The sequence below is a fragment of the Periophthalmus magnuspinnatus genome, chromosome 14 (genome assembly GCF_009829125.3).
Source record: "Periophthalmus magnuspinnatus isolate fPerMag1 chromosome 14, fPerMag1.2.pri, whole genome shotgun sequence".
NCBI classification, from domain to species: Eukaryota; Metazoa; Chordata; class Actinopteri; order Gobiiformes; family Gobiidae; genus Periophthalmus; species Periophthalmus magnuspinnatus.
Genome location: NC_047139.1, coordinates 10975406 through 10998495, shown reverse-complemented (window position 1 = coordinate 10998495; position 23090 = coordinate 10975406). Strand labels below are relative to the sequence as shown.

The 23090-nt window shown below is 39.5% G+C and overlaps 1 protein-coding gene and 1 non-coding gene across 2 annotated transcripts; both read left to right on the top strand.

Moving 5' to 3' along the window:
• The first annotated feature begins 1405 nt into the window (after window positions 1-1405).
• Window positions 1406-20642, top strand: LOC117381850 (stromal interaction molecule 1-like). The gene is made up of 14 exons (XM_033978886.2): window positions 1406-1616; window positions 2510-2632; window positions 8835-8965; window positions 9717-9831; window positions 11210-11321; window positions 11592-11707; window positions 11974-12148; window positions 14901-15078; window positions 15277-15444; window positions 15680-15780; window positions 16317-16552; window positions 17236-17319; window positions 17438-17483; window positions 18933-20642. Exons 2-14 carry the CDS (start codon window positions 2512-2514, stop codon window positions 19321-19323), a joined length of 1974 nt encoding a protein of 657 aa, XP_033834777.1. The 5' UTR covers window positions 1406-1616; window positions 2510-2511; the 3' UTR covers window positions 19324-20642.
• A 1628-nt stretch (window positions 20643-22270) lies between these two features.
• On the top strand, window positions 22271-22343 carry trnav-cac (transfer RNA valine (anticodon CAC)). The gene has a single exon. It is a non-coding gene; the product is annotated as a tRNA-Val (tRNA).
• Window positions 22344-23090: the final 747 nt, after the last annotated feature.

Genomic DNA, 23090 nt, shown 5'->3' with positions numbered 1-23090 from the left:
CTGGGTCCACAGAGCAGGATCAGGGCACAGGAGGGCATCTAGGGTCCAGTCATCACCAGGCGGTCAGCGGCCAGGCATCTGAAACCGTTGCACTCCCCAGAGGTGAGTGAGACAGGGAACAACATGTGAATAGCAATGAACAAACTCCAGGTGAAGTGAGTAGTGAAGCTGTTGACAGGGAAAACAGGAGGAAACAGAGGACAGTGCTCAGGTTGCCATACTTCCCCCAGCACAGCTACCCCTAGGCAGCTTAACTAAAATTGCAGGTTTTATTTCTGCTCCTAGTTGGCCTGGCCATAAGCTCATTCAAAGAGGAACGTTTTAAGCCTGGTCTTAAATGTAGAGACTGTGGTGGCCTCTTTAACATGGTCAGGAGCTGATTCCATAACACAGGAGCTTGGTAAGTGAAAGCTCTCCTCCTACTCTGCTTTTAGACACTCTAGGAACCACCAGTAGTCCAGCATTTTGAGAGCGGACTCTCTGTTTGGATGATATGGTACTATAGCATCTTGCAGATATGATGGGGCCATGCCCTTTATGGCTTTATATGTCAGAAGGAGAACTTTTCATTCTAAACTCAACAGGAAACCAGTGAATGGACTCCAGCACTGGGATGATATGCTTTCTTCTCTTAATATCCGTTAAGAGTCTGGCTGCTACAATCTGAACTAGTTGAAAGTTTTATGGAATAAAACAGTAGGACTAGTAGAACAGTAGGCCTAATAGAACAATAGGACTAGTAGAACAATAGGCCTAATAGAACAGTAGAGTTAGTAGAACAGTAGGACTAGTAGAACACTAGGACTAATAGAACAGTAGGCCTAATAGAACAGTAGGCCTAATAGAACAGTAGGACTAGTAGAACAATAGGCCTAATAGAACAGTAGGCCTCACAGGCTTCTGCTCCACCAGGGGGCGGTGGCATTGTACAATTGTTCAACGCTAATGACTAAACTTGCACAGTAGGCTACAGACAGGATTATTTTAGACAAGCCCTAAAAATATCTTATTTTGTCCACATATCTGTGCTCATATTCAGTGCGTGCAGTAACGCGGGATGCGCAGGGAGAAATGTGTGCTATGCATGATGCCCTCTGATGTGGAGGTGAAAGGCTATAAAAAGACTGACAAAAGCACTGGGGTGACGTGGGCACGAGAGCATTATGTGTGGGCACCAAAGACCAACATTTATCACATGAATCCGCTTAATTGCCCAAAACAATTAGCCCTAATTTAACATATTTAATCTAAAGAAATTAACCAGGCTAATTTCAGTCCGTGGTCCTGTCCACCGAGAGTCGACCAGACTGTATCTGACAGTTTTTTCCTCATCAGTGTGTTATTCTCTTTCTTCTGCTGTCTCCACCTCCTGCGCACATCTCCCGCCCTGTTCTGCGCCTTGGCCGTGCGCGCAGAGTGCGCGTGTGGAGGGAACGAGCAAGAAGGGCCTGTTTGAGCGTGTTTTTGAGGAAGACACTTTTCTGCAGCAGCGAACTGAGCTCCCCTCACTGACGCCTTTCTCTTCTGTTCATTGGTCATGGAGTTATACACGCGGACCGATCGATCCATGGATTAATCGGATTCGAGTTGGTCTTTCTTGGAGTTTTTAGCTGGAGGTGAGTTTTTGCACTAGGACGATAATCTTTGGGGTTTGCAGTTCTGATTTGTGTGTTGATAGTGAGATAGGCTGGAAAGTCAGTAGTTCAGAGTTAGATAATTCTTGTACTTGGCTAAATGATGATCACAGAATGTGATAAATCAATGCATTAACTGGTCTATGTTCATTAAGTGTTTAATTTCTTTCATAGTAGACAGTAAGTTTACACCTCTGTTGGTTTAGGTTATTTCAGGTGGTTCATTTGTTTCAAGTGCCTTCCCTGCTTTAGTTGTGATGTATCTAATACAGGCTACACCAGAGTTGGTTATCTTCTGGGTTCAGACCTGGTTTAGTCCTAGTTTAAGATTAAGTAGTCCAAGAATCTGTATTAGTTTCATGAACCTACTGAAATCCTGCTTTGTAACTCCTTTGCATTTGGTTTTAGTCTTGGGCTAGTCCTGTTATAGTTCAATTCTAGACCTGATTTTGATATTGTTTTAGACTAGGTTTAGTCCTGTTTTTAGACCTGTTTTGGATGTGATTCTAGTCTTGATCTAGTCCTGGTTATGTTTGGTTCAGTTTTGTGGGAAATGAAGCAGCTGTATGAACTACTGACCCCTGTGTGATGGGTCTGTTTGAATGATGTGTTTAAGGACATTGACTCTGTTCGTTAATATAAGTATTTACGCATAATTGTGTTATCACACAACTAAATCAACCAAATTTTATTATCTATTCAAGATGAGATTTACATTTACGAGATTGGTAATCAAAATCTTACATGAAATGTTAAATGGAAACGACTAAACTAGGACCAAACTAGGACCAAACTAGGACCAAACTAGGACCAAACTAGGACTAAACTAGGACTCATATTTCCAAACCAGCACTTACCAGAGTATTTTGTTTCAGAGATGCAGATGCTGTGGCTGATGCTGAGTGCTCTCTCAGTCTGTGCTCAAAGTGGATTGGACAGCACAGACCACACCCCCCTAGAGCAACAACACCTGGTTTCCAACGGCAATAGATGTCCAGGTAAAAAAACAACTAAAATCTGTGCTCAGAGTAAAGGTTGTCATATTCCAAACCAGGACTAAAGAAGTCAGACCAGGACTTTTTGAAGACTAATCACGGACTAAACTTTGGCTTAATTTTAAAGCTGAGTTAAAGGTGAACTGTGTTACTTTTATGGGACAGTCAGCTACCTGCTTGTCTCCATGGAGATGTTATTGCTTTGCCTGGGATGTTCCACAGTATGGCATTACTGATCCTCATTTTCAGCACTATTTCTTCTGAGTGTGGTACGATGACATAGAATTGTGATCTGTCCCTGAAAATGTAGAAATCCCCTACTCACACGCACCAAGACAATCTAAGTTTAATCTTGGTTTAGACCTGGTTTAATCTCACTTCTTTAAATTTGTTCTTAATATATTTGCTGTTTGATGGAAATAGAAGTGTGGGCTGCAGTTGTTCGCTCCAAAACCACAACTTCCTGTCTCGGATGATCTCACAGGAAGTGAACAGTTATTTCTCTACTTTTATCTTACATGTCTAAATTTATCTGACTGAGACTTTCAGGATCAGGCCATAATGCTTTCTTTATACTTTTGATCATTGTTTCCTATTAATGGAGGCAATTAAGAGGAATGTTCAGCAAATGTTAATTGCTGTCCTGTGAATGTATGTAGTTTCGTTAATATTTTAATTATCTATTAGTATCTGATTTTCCTTTTGATAACCCTACCATGTACTAAATATCTGGCCTTCAGAGTACCACCAAATCTGAACCAAAATGGAAACAAGATGATGGCAAGGCAAGTTTATTTGTATAGCAAAATTCGTACACAAAGTAATTGTTTACAAGTAAAAGTGTTTTACAGAATAAGAATAAGAAAGACATTAAAATCAATAATAATAACAATACAAGAAATCAAAACAAATAATCATAAATAATCAGCATAAAATTAACATTAAAAGAGAAGACTGCAGAATAAAAAACTCTCAGTCATATGCGCAACTAAACAGAACTGTTCTGAGCCTGGATGTAAACAGTGTCAAAGTAGAGGCCTGTCTCACATCTTCAGGAAGACTTTCAGTTTTTAGCTGCATAAAACTGAAATGCTAATTCCCCACGTTTAGTCCTGACTCTGGGCAAGTCAGAGATGTACTTTGATACTAGGCCATGGAGAGACTTTTACATGGGCAGAGCTGCTTTTAAACCCTATTTTCTGAGCAACAGGAAGCCAGTGCAGAGACCTGAGCACAGCACTTTTGTGCTCGTACTTCCTAGTTCTAGCCAGGACCCGAGCAGCAACTAACTTACTGGAGACAAATGCATGGATAAGTCTCTCCAAGTCTGGTTATGACAGTACACCTTTGATTTTTGCAATATTTTTAGGTGGTAAAAAGCTGCAGATGTTATTGATTTGATGTGGCTGTTAAAGTTCAAGTCTGAGTCCATTATTACCCCTAGATTTCTAACCTGATTTGAAGGTTTTAAAGAGAGAGACTGGAGGTGACTTTCTGTCTGTTTCTGTGGTCCAAAGACTATGAATTCAGTCTTAGTCTTCAGTCTCGGGAGAAAGTTGTTTTTTGTTTTTTTTTTGCATCCACACACTGACCTGTTGTGAATTAGGGATGGGATGATATTAAATTTTAGACTTGCGATTATTGTGGGCAAAATAATCGCGATTAACGATATTATCATGATAATTATCAACCTGTTAATGTTCCGACAGCCCGGGCCTACTTTACAACTTTACAGCAATGTTCACAAACAATAACCCGTGACGCGCACAAACAATCTACACATCAAATGAAAGCTGCGGCGCTCGTCTTTCTGGATATGCAAACCATTTTCACCTGCAATCACCACAGTGCTGACAGGAAAGACGTTTTTACAGAAATGTCACAAAGTGTGAATCTGGACTTCACTTACCATTGATCGCTCTGGTTCTGTCAAACATCAACATATTCACACAAAGCTAGTCTCATCTGTTCTGTAAAGGTCCAGAGAATATAATCCAGTCAAGAAAATATGTCCACAAAATAAGATCCTCCATGTCCAATCTGCTGCAGGAAAGTACTCCAAATATGAAATCTGCTCTGTCATTTCTTTGCATTTCTTTTGTCGATTTCAGGCATAATAAACTTCTGACAGCGCCAACTTTGTTCCCCAGTGCTAAACACACGTGTTAGCTTGTGATTGACACCAGTGTTGGCCAGTAAGGTGGGGGTTGTGGGTTACTGATGCCACAGACAGCGAATCAGTGCTACAGATGACTGAAAGTTTATGCCCCACTCTTCCCCTTGTAGAATCAACCAATTACATCACACACATTTAGTGACGTTTTCCCCTTACAGCCAATGAGCAGCGGGACAGGATGATGTATCACATGCCATGGTTTTCCGTAAACAGACATACCTGGAAGAAAATGTGTACTCCTCAATGCCATGCTGTCGAAATGGACCGGTCCTTGCGCTGGAAGTGACACAAGTGCCTGTCGATGAACACTTAGAACGATGCATTTAAGGAACTTTGGCGAATTGGGAAATGGCTGAAGCCGAGTGGATGCAGAAATGTGTGCATAATGGCACATTTTACCCACTGTTGTTTTGCGTTTTAAACATGACGAAACAGACAAAACAAAAGGAGTACGTGATCGAGGACACTGTGGATGTTTGTACAAGTTAAACTAGAGGCATCTCAGACCCGGAGCGGTTCATGGCAAAGAGTAAAGATCCCACAGTGGACTCAGGAGTAAAGGACCTTATTTTTTTCTCGATCAGTAAGCGTGGTTTATTCTGCTATTGACTTAATTGTAGGTAAAATATACCGTGTATAATCATGAGCATTGCTTCTGTGCACATAGTGCGCATTCGGACCATGCGCTCTGGCACATTTGTTTTCAGCTGTATGAATTAGACTTAATTTGTCTATTGTTTAAAAGGTGTTTTATTCTGCAGTTTGCATTATTGTAGGTAAAATATAAGATGTACACACATTAGCGTCTCATCTGTGCGCACGGGTGAGGCTCGCACTAGCACGTTCCTGTGGAGAGTTACGGATCAGACTTTGTCTGAACTATATTCTGCCAGATATCAACAATAACAGAGATAAGCACAGAAGCTACAAGTGTCATTGCTATGACAGAGTGGGCAAACATCAGAACTAACATCTAAACATTGTATTGGAACTGGAAACATGAGGCAGTGTGGTGCCTTAAAGGCGATTATAATCGTGCACGATGATCACGATTTTTTATAAATGCCACTAACAATTAATTGCAGACCTTTTTTATCGCGATTAACGTTATTATCGTATATCGTCCCATCCCTATTGTGAATCCACTGGTCCATATTCACCTGCTGCCAGTGAGACATAGATCTGAGTGTCATCTGCATAGTTGTGGTAGGACACATTATTGCTGCGTATTAACTGGCCTAACGGCAGCATGTAGAGGTTGAACAACAGGGGTCCCAGGATTGACCCCTGGGGCACTCCCATCATCCATTTTATGTCACTTTATCCGGGGCTGGGTCGCAGCAGCATCAGTTTGAGCAGAGAGGCCCAGACTCCAGTGAACAAGAGGGATGCAACCCTCTTGTTCACTGGAGTGGCGGCTGAAGAGGATTAACTAAAAAGAGGACATGAAAACATTGTCATTAAATTAAACCTATACTACAACTGCAGAAGGCCCCAATTGCCACCACAAGCTGTCCATATACCACAGTTTGAGAAACACCGTTCTAGAGTTTAATGTCGTAATTTCAAGGGCTGGAGCCTATGTAACTCAACGGGAAATCGAGTTTTTTTTTGTTTTGTTTTTTTTAGAAATAGTCAAACTGAAAATCCTAATTTTTTTGTTGGGTATTAGTTCCACAGATTTATCATTTTAATTTAGTACAGACTTATATCTCAAACTTATTTTTAAATGGACAACAGTTAAACCTTTGTGATTGAATTGTCCTTTTTGAACATTCTAAACTCCGAAATTCAATTGTTTTAACTGCAAGAATGAAATTCAAATTAATTATGTCACCACATTTTGAAACTATAGTGAAGCTATTTGACGCTGAAGATTTTAAGTGTAATGTTATTTTGTTTTACAGAAAAAAGAAAAAAAAAAAGCTTTCTATTTGATTTTTTTTTCTGAACTTAAACATTAGATACTTTTAATCATTGCCATTTAACTTGAAAAAAGTTAAAATTCTTCCTCCAAAACTTTAACTGTGCTCCAAACCACATGGTTTTACTAAGAGGATTGGCTGAGGACGTCCCCTTTAACAACACCCAAGCTGAACATTGACAATTAGAAATGACTGAATTTGATTTAATTGCTATTATTATTATTCACTTTCACATGCTGTGACTTCCTTTAGCTTCTTTGACCCATTTAACCACCAACAATGCAGGCAAAGTGGTTGAATTGTCTTGTTTAAGGATGCGACAGAAGTGGTAGTCAAACAGTCGTGCAACCTCTTTTTTGGACTACAGTTTTAGCTGTAGTGGAGGTGCTAATTGCAAAGGCTTTATTTTATGCTACACAAGAAGATGAGCTTAGCGTGAGCAGCTGAGAGACAGGAATAAACCAAAGTCAAACTGAAACTACAAACGGATTAGTGTGTTATCCGAAACTAGAAAAATAATACAGTAAAATCTCTCATGTTCTCTTAAACCAACTTTCACTACATCCGTAAATCTGTAGGCTTCCTGTTTTATGGCAGCTCAAACCTTTGCATCCTTGCATATTCATTAAAAAGGTAAACTAGCTTTTTTACCTCACAGAAGGAATGTGATTGTATCAAAACATCACAATTTTATGATGATTCACTATTATTGACTCCACTGCAACAATGAGTAATTAATATTAAACTATAAGTATATTAGGATTTTACATTTTGTTCATTGAACATGGAATATTGAGCCAAGATGACAGAGGGGGTCCCTTTACTTTCTGTTTTAACTGCAGAACTAATAGGCCTGTGCCACTTCTGAACCATATATGTAATACCAGGAGTCTAAATGTTTTGAATAATCACAAGTAGGTACAGAGAAGGGGGCGGGGATAGGGGGTAGGTGAAAACAAAACAATAAAAACAACTCCTCAAAACAACTCTTGGTGGCTTATTGATGAGGGAATGATAAATTCTCAGGCTTGAGTATGTGACCAGCTTTGTGAAGTCAAAATTTCATAGTGACAGTAATTGGCTAAATTAATGCACTTTACTTTTACGTTTTCATTTTTTGTGTTTTAAATATTCACAATTATTAGTATTTACTTCTTACAATTAATAATATCGTAATCATATATGGAGTAATTACTATTCTCCTTTACTGAAAATTCTTGACATCTCTACCTCACAGCAGCCAGGTCCCAGGTCGGTTTCCCATAAGGCGTGGGTTACTTCTATGGAGTTTGTTTTGTGTGGGTTGTTTCCATTATAGCATGCTCCTGACTGTATGTCTAAATGATGTACTTTTTCCTAGTCCATGTGGCATCTGGTTCATGTCTTCAGATTGTGTAAGCAACAGCATTAAACAAGATGTCCGACAACTGAGAGCATTGCAGAAACTAGATTATCATGCTTCAGTTAAATTAACTTAAGTCAATAATTCACAACAATTAATTGAATCAGAGTCCTAAGATTCCAAATCAAATGACCTAAAACAGAAGATACACGCCCCTAACCATACCATGATCCACAGTATCAGCTATTCTCAATGAAGGCAAGCAGGTGATGCCACCAGTTAGTTACAGGTCAGATCTGTGGAAAGTCGACCCTGCTCGCATTAATTTTATGTTCATGTTTATCTTGCATATATTGAATTGCAAGCATATTTATTGATATCTGTAATTGAATACAAACTGGTTGCTTTACTTTTTGATTTCAGTCACTTATACCATACAGGTAATTATATATATATATATATATATATATATATATATATATATATATATATATATTATTTTTATTTTTATTTTTCTACTGTGTGACTTTCTAAAGAAGTCACACAGTAGACTAGTCCTGGTTTAGTCCTGGTTCAGTCCTGGTTTAGTCCTGGTTCAGTCCTGGTTCAGTCCTGGTTCAGTCCTGGTTCAGTCCTGGTTCAGTCCAGGTCCTTTGAGGTATATTTACTGTTTATTTCTGTACTGGTTTAGACCTGGTTCAGACCTGGTTTAATCCGGGTTTAGGTCTGTATTAATACTGTCTGAATCTCTTCTCTGTTCAGATTTCTGCCTCATTGACTTTCCTCTGTGCCTTGATGAAAACTCCAGACTGAGCTTTGAGGCCATCTGCTCCATCCACAAAATGATGGACGACGATGCAGACGGAAATGTGGACAGTACAGAGACAGATGAGGTCAGATTAACCTGATTATTGCATACTTTTTAGTTATTCAGTAGCTGTTTTCAGTGCATCACAACATCCTAATATTGCTGTGTATTTATTTAAAATATTACACTGCAAGTTTTATTTTAGTCTTATTTGCTGTATTTTTTTTAATTTTTTTTTATCATACACAATATGATAAATATTCAAATTTTATATTGTAATTGCGATAATATTGCTTTTTTTTCTCTTCACCTGCAACAATGCGACTAAATGGATGGATGTTAAAAAAAAAAAAAAATTGTTGAGCCAATGTTCCTCGCTCATGGTTCAAAACTGTGAACAGAACATTTAACTGTTTATTTAACAAGGAAGTGTTTAAATGGGCTATATGGGTGGAGAACTTTCAAATACTCATGTTACTGTATTTGGGTAGAATTTGGTGCATTTGGAGTAATTTTGCGAGTAGATTTTTTAAAAACATGTACTTGTAATTGTAAGTAGCCATTTAAAATCATAACCACCTACTATTTCAGTGCTCAAATGTCTTTCAGTTTTAGCAGCTACAAATTTTAGTCTGATTTTAACACCTGACTGTGGGTCAGCTGCTGGAGTCCTTGCACCATCTGCTGGCATTTTATATACAAAAAACATTAAGTCTCAAATGTTTTCCAAAAATATTCAGTGTTAGTACAAATAAAAAATAAATCAATACTGGGAGAAGTAATGTGTGTCTCACCAGCAGCTATGGTCTTAAAGATCCTCCTTTGTGTCTCTACAGTTTTTACGCGAAGACATGAAGTTTTCAGACTCCAAAACCAAACGACGAAATTTTCACCGAGCCGACCTCCACATCAGCATCGAAGACATGTGGACCACTTGGAAATACTCTGAGGGTTAGTCCTGTCCTGGGCTAGTACAGGATTTGATCTGGTTAAGACCTGGTTTATGGACTTATTGTTCAATACATGATGGATGGGACAATCATTTTCGGAAGCCAGTATTTATCGTGGTGCCTTTGCACTAGCCTTTTTTTTTTTTTCTGAACTATTTGAGCTGTAGACGGTTGAATTATGAACTTCTATCTTCATAATAGACACAAACTAACTACTTAAGGGTTGTATTCTGCCATTTATTTATAGCATTTACTTCAGCTATATATTGTATTTCAAAATTTGTTATCGCGACTGGCCTAGTCATGGTCTAATACTGGTTTAGACCTGGTTTATGTATTCTTTAGTCCTGGTTTACTCATCGTTTAGTCCCAGTCTAGTACTGGTTTAGACCTGGTTTATGTATTGTTTAGTCCTGGTTTAATCATCGTTTAGACCTGGTTTATGTGTGGTTTAGTTATAGATTAGTCCGCTGGTCGTGTTGTAGTAGTATTGGTATTAAACCTTAAGTCCTAGTTTTGGTTTAGACCTTTAGATGTTGTCTATAACAGATTTATAATTTATACCGGCTTCAAACCTTAAGATTAGCCCTTGTTTTGCGCATTAAAACTGTATTTAGTGTCATGTTTATGTTTTTCTTAGTTAGCAGAAGCATGCCTTTTAAACCTCTGTAGAGCAGCTCTCAAGCAGAAGGGGGAAAATAAATCCAATCTAAATAAACATATCATGGTTATTAATAGGAGCTCATCTGGGTTTATTTAAGGGACTCATAATTTGTTATATTTTTGTAAATGTCATGACACAAAAATGGAAAAAGGAAGAAACTGAAAAGAATTTGTAATCAAAAGGGACGATACAAGATTATGTAAAGTTGTCAAATCAAATCAATCTTACAACTAGTATCAAAACGAGATACTCAAAAGAACATTTATCCATAATCTAAAAGTATACATACAAATTTTAAAGGATTTGACTTGTTTTATAATGATTCTGTTAAAACAATACTTTGGAACATTCTCTATGGAGATTGATATGTTTTTTGCCATTGAGTGAAATATTATAGCCAAGGAACATTTTTATGGAGATAAGCAGGAGGGCCTCTCACAGTAAGCTTTTTAGCACCAAAAACACAACCAAGATAGAAGAAACGAGCTTTTTTTCTAAAAAAAAAAAACTAAAAAAAAACCTATTGTGGTTTTTAGCCATCAGGTCAGACCTGGTTAAGTTTTGGGACTCCTTTAAACCTGGCTCAGTCCAGGTTTAATCCTGCTTTAGTCCTGGATTAATCTTTTTAGTCAAGGTTTGTTTAATGTCTGTTGTACCTGGTATTGTCCCGGTTAAGTCTTGAGCCTGGTTCAGTCCTGGTCTTTCTGTGTTGTAGTCTATAACTGGTCGCTAGTACAGGTGGAGCAGTGGTTGTCTCTCAGTGTGGAGCTTCCTCAGTATTCAGCCTCCTTCAGAAACCTGCAGCTCAACGGCACCGCCCTCCCCAGGTACAGTAACCTGTCTGCTCCTCTGGCTCTGCTCCTCTGCCTCTGCTCCTCTGGCTCTGCTCCTCTGGCTCTGCTCATCTGGCTCTGCTCATCTGGCTCTGCTCATCTGGCTCTGCTCATCTGGCTCTGCTCATCTGGCTCTGCTCATCTGGCTCTGCTCCTCTGGCTCTGCTCCTCTGGCTCTGCTCCTCTGGCTCTGCTCCTCTGGCTCTGCTCCTCTGGCTCTTCTCCTGACTATTTTTCTTTTCATTTTGAATCTTCTTTCTTCAGGTTAGCAGTGAAAAACTCTACTCTCACTGGCTCTTTATTGAAGATCTCAGAGCGAAGCCATGCACAGAAACTTCAGCTCAAAGCCCTGGACACAGTTCTGTTCGGACCTCCTCCAGGTCTAAGTTCATCTATTTTTGTTATTTCTGACATGATAATAACAATAGTACCAACGTTGTCTTTGGGTAACATCAGCTAGAAATACCTGGTTCCAGTTTTACATTTGAGATTCATTTTCTTAAATTACTGACACTTAAAGTCAAGTATTTAAAACAATATCGGAACAGAAAAACACCGATTTGTGTAGACCTTAGTCCTGATTTTGCCCTGTTCTAAACCTCGGCATTTGGTCCTGCTTTAGTCATTTTCATGTTGTGTCCTGTAGGGCGTGACACCCGCTGGAAGGACCTGATTTTGTTCCTGTCTGTGATCCTGGCTCTGGTCGGGTGCTGGTTCGCCTATGCTCAGACCAGGAAATCCCGCGATGACCTCAGTAAACTCACCAAAGACCTGGAGGGACTGCAGAAGGCAGAGCAGAGCCTCCTAGACCTGCAGGACAAGTGAGTGAACGCTACTAATACAACTACTCTCAGTATTGCTACTGATTAGTATTATTATTATTACTACTACAATTAGTATTATTACTATTGTTAGTATTATCACTTCTAGTTCTTAGTATTAGCACTTCTAATTCTAATACTACCACTGCTATTGCCACACTACACACTACCACAACAATTACTACTACACAAAAAATTACTTACTGCTACTCAAAGTACTGTATTTTCTGGACTATAAGTCATTCTGGAGTACAAGTCGCAACAGCCAAAAAATGCATAATAATGAGGAAAAAACATATAAGTTGCACTGGACTGTTAATCACATTTTTTGGGAAAAATAAATGTACAAAATCTGAGACCAAGAGCAGACCTTTTATCTCTAAAGGCAAGTTATAATGTTGAAATTTTAAATTTGCAATGGTACAGGAGTAGTAGATACTGGTAAATAAGTCTAGAGTGCCTTTGCGCAGTTGTCATCTGACAATAATGAAGATGTGACACTATATATATTATATAATAATTCCACATATAAGTCGCATCTGTGTATAAATTGCACCCCTGGCCAAAGACTTATAGTTCAGAAAATACAGTATACTGATTTCTGTTCTTACTGATCGCCACTGTTTCTCTTGCTGAAAGCATTTGGGAAATGGAAGAAGGCAGAAATTAATCTGTTGAATATGTACAAACTTTAAAAACACAGAGTCCTTTCTGGATTACCACCTTCAACCTCACAAGGTGGAAATAAGCTTTTTGAGCTCTGGAGGAGAAGTATGCAGTATTACTCACACATGGGTGAATTGAATAAAACCAAGTAAATTGAACATTTATTTTGTTTTACACATTTGCACAAACATACAGAAGTCACTGCTCCTGTCTGCCCCTCTTAAGCTGGGAGATGCTGTGTTCAGGTCTGATTTGGAGGTATTAGAGGAGCCTGAGTGAGACGGGGTCGTCCTGGAGTCTTTGACCATATAAGGAGCTGCCTCTGAGCTCAGCTTGAGCTTTCCTCTGCCTGCACCCCTCACTGTACTGAATGTCCTTGACATACAGAGAACTATTACAATCAAATCAAAATGGCAATTTGAATAGTTACTATTAGCATATTTCAGGTGATGGAATTGGTTAATACAATGTTCTTTGCAAACAACAAAAAGATGATGGTCTATGGTGGTGTATTATAAAACCTGCAAACTATGGATGGAATAAGACAATTTCCATGAGACGAGAAAAAGATGAAGTTGAGGAAAACAAGACACAATTTTGACATTATAATTATAAATAAATGATGCAATTCAGTTCACAATTTTGGCCTCACAATTTTTGATTCCTTTGTGCATTTCATATTTTTGAACAACAGCTTCTCAAGATCTGTAATTCAGCCAAGTTCTCCGTTGTTTTGTCCAAAGCAAATATAATAGAAAAAAAAATCACAAGATGATTTTCCACACAATTTTTCTCTTGAGATCTTGTGACACGGCATCTTGTGATTAGTTTTGCAGTTAAAGGTGAAGATGAGGAGATGGAGAGGCTGAAGTGGCTGATGGTTCTGCTGCTGTAGTAGAAATGTGTCAGGGTAGGGTTGCAGCTTGTATTTATGTCAGAAAGTTTTTCTGAATCTTGTTTTTTTTTTCTAGAATTTTATTTTGTCTAGTGGGAAAAAATATGTAATGGGAAAATAATTAAATGCATTTGTAGTTTTTGAAAAAAAATAAAATAAGCACCTAGACATTTTTCAAGCACAGTCTCCTTTTTTTTTTTTTTTTTTTTTTTTTTTTTTACAGCTGAACCTTGTTCAGCTACATCATATTTTAATCACTCACATAACATGTATTGTTGAACAGCTGTAAGCTCCTGCTCCAAAAATAGAACTACATTCCTGCGACAGATTCAGGGCCGGTCTGAACTCTTAGATCCGATTTCACAAAGACTCATTGCACTATCATGAGAAGGTGCATTCAGGAACCTCACTGTGAGAGGTATGGTATCAGCAAAGACCAACAAAAACTCATAAAATTTGTAAATGACCAGTTACACTCCATTAATTTTGCTCAGCTTCCTGTCGTTTGTTTTACAATCTCTGTTTGAAAATTCACCAATGCTAGCTCCAATAGAACTCTTATTCAGAGTGAGGGAAGGGCGACGCGTGAGATTGACAGCCAGACTGATGATTTAGTCTACGCTCCTACGCTTGCATGTGGTCATGAGCTTTGGGTAATGACCAAAAGGACAAGATCATGGACACAAGTGGTCAAAATGAGTTTCCTCTGCAGGGTTGCTGGGAGCACTCTTAGAGGGCTCAGTCACACAGGAGGAGCTTGAAGTAGAACTGCTGTTCCTCTGTCGAGAGGAGCCAGCTGAGGTAGCTCGGGCCTCTGTTACAGTTGCCTCCTGGGGAGGTCCTCCGGGGGATGTCTCAAGCTGGATGTCTCTTGGCTGGCATGGGAACACCTTGGGGTTCAGCTGGAGGAGCTGGAGGAATCATCTGGGTGTCCCTGCTTGGACTGCTGCCACCGACGCGTAGCCCTGGATAATGCACGGATGATGTATTGGCAGGAAGTAGTTAGTAGCAATGCAAGAGGGCGGTGCTGAAAGAACTGAATGATTCCTTCAGGACATGCGATTTAAAGCATTTTTAATTGTGATTTTCCGATGTTAAAACTGAAAACTCCTCAAATGTCCACAGATGCACATACACAGGTCTTAGACTCCTGCCTCACGCCCAAAGTTGCTGAGTGTTCCTTGTTTGCAGACTGCAGAAGGCGCAGGAGGAGCAGCGGTGTGTTCAGGTGGAGAAAGTCCAAGTGGAGAAGCAGCTGAGGAGTGAGATTGAGTCGGCAAAACAGGAAGCCCAGCGTCTGAGAGAGCTGAGGGAGCAAACTGGCAATGAGACCAACCGACAGAAATATGTGGAGGAGGAGCTACAGCAGGTAAAGCTAACCACTCTGCCACAGTTAACACCCCACTCAGAAAGATCAGGAGTCTAACTCACAACCTTCTTCCTGAGAGGAGGAGAAAGGATAACCACTTTGCCACGATAGCACTCCACTCAGTGTGATCAAGAGTCTAACTCCAAGCCTCGTTACTGAAACAATGTTTTTGTTTGGCCCTGTGTTGTTACCATACAGATGCGCATGGCCCTGAAGAAGGCGGAGCGAGAGCTGGAGTCACGCTCTGACTGGTCACCTCCAGAGCCTCTTCAGAAATGGCTGCAGCTCACCCATGAAATTGAGGTCCAATATTACAACATGAAAAAACAAAGCGCGGAGAGGCAGCTGCTGCAGGCCAGAGAGGGAGTAAGGGATCAAACCCCGACTTGACCAGGACTAAAGCAGCACTAGACCAAAACTAGACCAGGATTTAACCAGATCCCTTAGAGGACCAAGTGTCAATTGAGACCAAGACTAAGACTACACCAGGACTAGAAGGCCCAAAGTCAATTGGGACTAGACCTGGGGACTGAGGACTAATATAGGACTAAACCAGGACTGCTTTAGACCTGGTTTAAACACATTTTTTGTCTTGTTTCAGGCTGAAAGGATAAAGAAGAAGCGTAGTTCACTGTTTGGGACGTTCCATGTGGCTCACAGCTCTTCACTGGATGACGTCGACCACAAAATCCTGTCTGCAAAGTCAGTGACTCTCTCTAGTTTATAGAGTTAAGACTTGTCTTATATAATATCGTAAATTATATAATGCTGCCTTACGCAACTTATTTGGTCACCTGTGCCATCTGCTTTTCTCCACTGAGCTTAATGCTGTGCCTGTTCCACAATATGGCATGGCATTTCTTTATCTTGGAGTTATTACCCAAATAGATGTATTGCCCTCTCCAAAGATTTGACCTCTAACCCGGGACATAAGCAAGTTAAATACCATACAGTGGAGCACTATCCACCAAGATTATGCAGTGCACCTTAAATTATGCCATTGTTAATGAACATAATTCACAAACTTTGAATTTGCTTTGGCAGTTTGGTGCAACTGGACAGAAGCATAACTAGCAGTGCAAATTAATAAGGGTATTGCTTCAATGAGTTATTAAAGTAGATTTTGTTTGTTTTTCATTTTGAATAATATTTCCTGCTCGTGAAGTATGGCATTATTCTCTCATGCTATGTAAACAATTAAATATTCCGAATTTGTAAAGTTGTATCTCTCCTCACAGACAGGCGCTGTCGGACGTGACCGCTGCTCTCCGAGAGAAGCTGCACCGTTGGCAGCAGATTGAAATTCTGACTGGGTTTTGCCTGGTCCATAATCCGGGTCTGGGGGCTCTGGCGGCGTCTCTAAATCTCGACCCATCCTTTTTGGGCCTGAAGCCTCCGTCACCCACTCATGTGCTGCTGTCCGATGACCTTGACGATATGGATGAGGATATTCTGTCCCCTGGAACGCTCAGATGTGAGACAGTTAGCGCAGTGGTCGACTAAAGAAATTCATGGTCAACAAAAGTCGATTAATCAACTAAAAAAGGGGTTGTGACCCAAAATGCAAGACTACAACGGCACAGGAGTTCATGCAAAAACAACTATTTATACAAAAAAGTGCTAGGAAACAATGTATTTATATAAAGACAGATTAAACTTGTGAATCAAGAGTTTAATCCACCTCTTTACATATAAGTAATACAAAATCTTTAACTAACTCACTAATTTCTTTCTCTTGTTCTCCCAAATAAATCTTTATAATCTAAATAAAATGATGGTCAACTAAGACGCCACTGACCGATTAATCGACTAAACAACTAAAGGCCTAGAGACTATTTATTTGAATCGTTTAGAAGACGTATTATCCTTTCTTTGGGAATTTAGTCTTAAATTATTACATAAAAAACAGGTCCATTGATTTCCTGTTCAAAAGTGCAGAACCAAAAAGTCCCACCTCTTCATACTGGCATTTATCATAGCCGTATGTTTTTACTGCTGAAATATGTCCATGTGACAAATTCAGACTCACGTAGGGCTAACTACATGTATAACCCAGAGTCTGATTTTTGGGGTGAATAACTGAGGTGGGGGGAGATGAGGGATAGATGAAAACAGAGAAATTGTTTTATTTTGTCTGTTTTTTTGCATCTGTTGCAGATGCAGCGTGGCAGATGGAGAGAAGAGTCAGTGACCTTTGGCCTCTTGGGAATGTATCAGATCAGTCGTCATGGAAACAGTCTGGTTAGTCATTTATACTTTATACACTTTGTAATTATAGATGTTGTGGATAGAAAAATTTATACAAATGGCTTTGTCTATCTAAAAAGGCCTTTCTAATAGAAATCTTATCTTATTGTAGCTCAGAGCCTGATGCCCGTGCGACCTAGGCCAGGAGACCCCTTCAGGTTGGTTGAGCAGAAGGGTCGTGGTCATGTGACATCAGCACCTTCCAAGTCCCGCCCACCCAGTGGCCGCCAGAATCGCAGCCGTTCGATTGGTCAACTAGACTTTATGTCTATGCCCTCTTCTTCTCTCTCTTCTTCTGTGTCCCACCCGTCCATCGACTTTACTTCCTCTGCCTTCCTGCCACCCTCTGACATTACTTCCTGTCCTGCCGATGCTGGTTTTTCTGCCCTGCTGCTCCGCTGTTACTCTTGCGTCCACCCTTCCAAGCCTCAAGGAGGTGCTGAGGCCGTTCAGAGACAGAGATCCGGAAGCATCGGGTAGCTTCACGTCCTGTTGGCATTGCTGCTATGAACAAGAACCCAATAACATGCTAAATGCATTCTAACAGCAAATGTTAACCTGCATGTAAAAAATCTAAACCTCTGTAGAATGCAACGTTTAATGATTTAATTTGACCTCAATAACAGTTTTAAGTTATCACAAGCAAGAGCCTTGATCCTGTTTGTACTATTAACTTGTCTTTGGTCAACAGACCTCTCCCGCTGCAGGCTGAACATCATAGTTATGTTACAGGTAGTCATGTTAAGAAGGGCATCTGCAAAAGAAAAAACTACTTTCCAAATCACTGTGAGATTTGTCGCTCTTTAAATTGGCAGTAAAGTTTAACTAGACCAATGACTACCCTGGGCCGTTTGCATCATGTTGCCAAACCTCTGGCTTAGACTGTAGATGTGCAGATGGGCCTCGGAGCATGGTGGAGGTGCTGGCGGAGGCGCTGGTGGTGGTGCTGGCGAAGGTGCCACCGGGGTCCGGATCCATTTCATTGGGAGTCTATTTTGGCTGAGCGCAGCAGCTCTCTACAGGCTTCTATCCTTCCAGCCTATACCCAGTGTTTTATGTATTTATTTGAGCAAGATTTGTCTTGCCCCAGTACTAATATATTATATAAGCAGCTCTTGAAGTCATAATAAGTCTGCTGTGTTCTCTCTGCATCTAATTATAAAGCGTTTTATTGTCTAATAATCAAGAAGTGCATTGTTAGAATTGCTATTGTTATTAACATTACCATGACAACAAAACATTATGGCCTCTGAAATTTGTGAAAATGTCTCATGAACATGAGAACATGAAAAATTATAATACTTGGAATGCTTAACTGCAAGTGAGGCATGACTTTGGGTCACTGCAAACCTTAAAAGTACCGTAAACAAATTCAGTTTTTCATTTTTTTACGACTGTAAAATCAGGTACAGTGGCTTTTAATAAACAGTTGACGTATTGTCTCGCGTGTGCAACTTTCAAAGGCTGTAATCGCAATAACACAGAAGTTCTCCGCTCTTCAGTCTAAGCAGCAAATTGTATTGAAACAAAATGAACCAACCGCCAAAAATATCATTGGGTCAGTCTTAATATTAAGGTTAATCTTTGTTTTTCTGTGTATATTGCAGAGACATCATAAACCGTTCGGACTCTGACTCTGCCCTTCCGCTCTCTCTCAGCGAATCACGAAGCTCCTACAGCTCCAGGCCCTCCATCCCCCCCTCCGTGAGGCCGCTTCCATTCCTTAGCAGCGGCACTTTGGAGAAGAGTACCAGTTTGGGAGAGCTTAGAGCCAATGCCGTTACCTTGCCTTCTTCCACCTCAACGCGCTCTCTCTTTGTTGGCACGGAGATGGGGGCAGGGCTTCGGACTGGAAACCGGAAGTGCCCCGCAGAGGAGGACAACAACAGCAGCAGCAGTAGTGGAGCCACAGCAGATGAACAAGATGGAAGCACATCAACAAGGAGGAGCGCTTTAAACAGGCTGTTCAGGAGAAGACAGGGACGGAAACAGGACTAAACTATGAGTAATGAGTGGGCCATACAAGGATTTACTGGAGGACTTCACTAGGACTAAAATTAGAGAAAAGACTAAACCAGAGACTAAACCAGAGACTAAACCAGAGACTAAACCAGAGACTAAACCAGAGACTAAACCAGAGACTAAACCAGAGACTAAACCAGAGACTAAACCAGAGACTAAACCAGAGACTAAACCAGAGACTAAACCAGAGACTAAACCAGAGACTAAAATGTGGCTCAACAAGGGCTTCACCAGGACTCCACAAAGAAGAAAAATAAGATAAACCTATGGAATAGAACAAGCCTAAACCAGGGCTGAACCAGGTTTGAATTAAGAACAGGGAAAAAAACAGGGCCAACCCATGAATTGAGAATTGTGGGAACAGTGGCTCTAATGGGAACTGTTATTGTGTTCTTAGGCAAGTCACTAGACTCACATTACCTTGTATGAATGTGGTGTTTGAGCTATGGGGCCGATTGGCAGCCTTACTTCATCAGTCTACCCCAGAGCAGCCCTGACTACAACAATAACTTGCCAACACAGAGTATGGCGTGAATGAATAATGCTATAAATTGTAAAGTGACAGTCTGAGTGTCTGGAAAGCACAATATGAGACTAATGCATTAAAAAAGACTAAACCAGGGGAAAGACAGAGTTCAGCCAGTAGTAAATCAAGGACTAAATTTGGGGCAGGGACTAAAATACAAACTAAATTTGGGCTAATGCACAACTAATGCATGACTTTACTAGGGACTAAAGCTAAATGTAGCCAGGAAATACCATATTCCATTTTCCCAGTGCAAGAGGGATGCCATAAAAGTACCCAGGACTCATTATTTTGTGCTATACATCTGAAAATATTGTTCATACATTTCCATTGTAATTTTAGACATTTAAGCATAAAACAAATAAGCAGTGCAATTTTCAATCTGCACTGTTATGGTTTAGCAGCTGAAGACCTGGTCCAATCCTGGTTTAAACCTGGTTCAGGCCTGGTTTAGACCTGGTTCAGTCCTGGTTTAGACCTGGTTCAGACCTGGGTCAGTCCTGGTTTAGACCTGGTTCAAACCCGATTCAGTCCAGGTTTAACTCTATATTTTGCATTCAGCTACATTCAGTTTGATCTACATTTTACTGTGACCCACTTTTACTCAAATCTAGCATTTTTCTTTCTTTTTTTCTTTATTCTAATTTGAAATAGATGGCACCATGTATTTTTGAAACATGTTTGAAAGTTGTACAGCTGTTTCACACTTTCTGTTTGTATTTTAATTTGTTCATATTGGTTACTTAATGTAGAGGCATTTTGGAAAGACGAATAATGGAAAATATGTTAAAAATAATAATAATAATAAATTACTATTTATTTGTATTTTGTATTTGTTTTTTTCTACCCAATGAAAATGAGTTATGTGTTCGTAATCCTGCCAGATAGTTTATATTTCATATATTTATGCAGTACTTTGTAAAATCAAGTGCCAACATGTTGATACAGATCATTTAGTCAGTAGTAATCTTGATGTATTTAAGGTTTAAAGATGTATATATACAAATATACAGACACTATGATATGACTTTACACTGACAGAATACAGTAGATCATGGCAGTTATTTCTCTGTGATGCGAGTGCTGCCCTCTGCCGGATACAGACAGATTACACTCGTATTAGATTGGAATTTCTTGAACCTTGATTTGTTTTTCCATCTCTGCCATCGTTGATGACTGACCAGTCCCTTCAATATTCTACTTTGGGCTTCTGGCCAGGTAACCTTCATTGTACCATCCATTAACCTTATTTTTCCCCAGTGAATATTCCATACCCTGGGTTCAATGAGTGTGATCAATAGTCTACTCATGTTTATGTGGTGATGAGGCTTAGGGCTTAAGGGCTAGTTTGGATACTGGCACTTTTGTCTAATATGGATTGATAATATGACCTTGGCTTCATTCATTAAAATCGCATGTTTTCTGTCAATAGGTGTATATGTATTTTCATTTGTTTCTTTAGAACATGAGGACTTAGTGATGCCATTTTACTTTTAGCACATTTTCCCAAAGGGGACTTGTTCATCTCTGTCACTGCAAACTGTACACTCATGACCAGGACCAAATGAGTAAAACAGTGTAACTTGTAATATATTACTGTTAGAAGGCTGTTATAGTGATTTGCCTTTTTTTCCCCCCTCTGTTTTATATCTGTGTATTTGAGTGCATGAGATACATAGCGTCCCTTAATTGGCTTCACGTGATTGGTTTAGCGTATAATAAGTTATGTAGGATAAATTCATAAATGTCTCCTATTTTGTATGCCATTTGTGAATGAAATTTACAGTCTTAAGTCTAAAACTATCACTAATTTTAATCCAAGATCTGTGTCTTTACCGTCCCACTTGTTTTAATTGTATCCTAATCACCACGTGGAGGCTTTCATATTACAGTTGTGTCATGTATCCTCTAGTTGGCGCCAGATACCACTGAATAATGACAAAATCTCCTTAATCTTCTTAAACTCCCCATTTTAGCTTCTTAGTGTACAGTAACAAAGTAGATGGCACATATAATGTAATCTGTATTACTTTTATTGTGAATGATTCAAATCTATGTTTATGTTTGTTTGTTTTTTGTTCTAATATTGTTTTCGCTCTATTTCTTATTTTTAGACCACACCCGCCTAACCAAATTCATGATTACCCTCCAATATTCAGATATGTTTTGCTGTTGTACTAGTCCTCTCCACACTGTCTGACCTAAGCCCATGTTCAGCACAGCCCACTGTCCCACACGATCAAAGGTCAAAGGTCAAAGGAATTTACAGTGAAACAGCACAAGTGCATATTTTCTCTAAACTGGAGACTTGAAATTTGCACCCCGTGAAAAAGCAGCAGAATTATATCAGTACTGATGAAAAGTATGTATTGCGGTGACCCGGTTTTCTGTCACACAGTTTCCGTAGTGTAGTGGTTATCACGTTCGCCTCACACGCGAAAGGTCCCCGGTTCGAAACCGGGCGGAAACAGCTTTTGTCTTTTTTTTTTTTCTTTTAGCTGCCTATGCCTAAATAGCTGACTTTTTACTTTAAGGGTTGTATACAGAATATGTTTAGCAGCCTATTATTGAAACAGAGACATGTTCAGGGCTTTACTCAGAGGCTTGTTCATTCACATTTAAGTTCCTGCTTTGGCTCACTCTGGTCTTAATTAGACCCACAGAGCCTACAGAGGACCAGGCCTTAGTATCAGAATTGACATTGAATACTTATACTTATTTAATTACAGCATATGAATACCTATATTAAAATGTATTTTGTATAGTGTTAGGAATTTAATAAAAGAAAAGAAATAAGGAAAATAAATTAATCATAATTTAAAAAGATCGTCATTACTCACAGTTAATCAAATCCACAGAAGCAGGCAAAACAATTTATTTAAGACATGTCTTAAATATCATGAATATAAGATGTATTCAGAACTATGTGGCTAATACCATTGAAAATGGAGGAAATATTTGAATAAAATACAGTTTTGACATTTGGTGTGTGTATCCAAACATGGCATTGTTAGAAAAATCCCTTTTCACAGACATGGACACTGTGGAGGTTGCGGGTTCTTCTCAGAGTTTTTCCAGGTCATTCCCATGACTTCAGACAGAAGTCAAAGAGGTAAAATTCCAGATAGGCTTCACAATGTATAGAATGATCAGTTAACAAATTATCCGTATCAAAAGAGAAGAAATATCAGAAATCATTCATTTGAGATTTATTTTT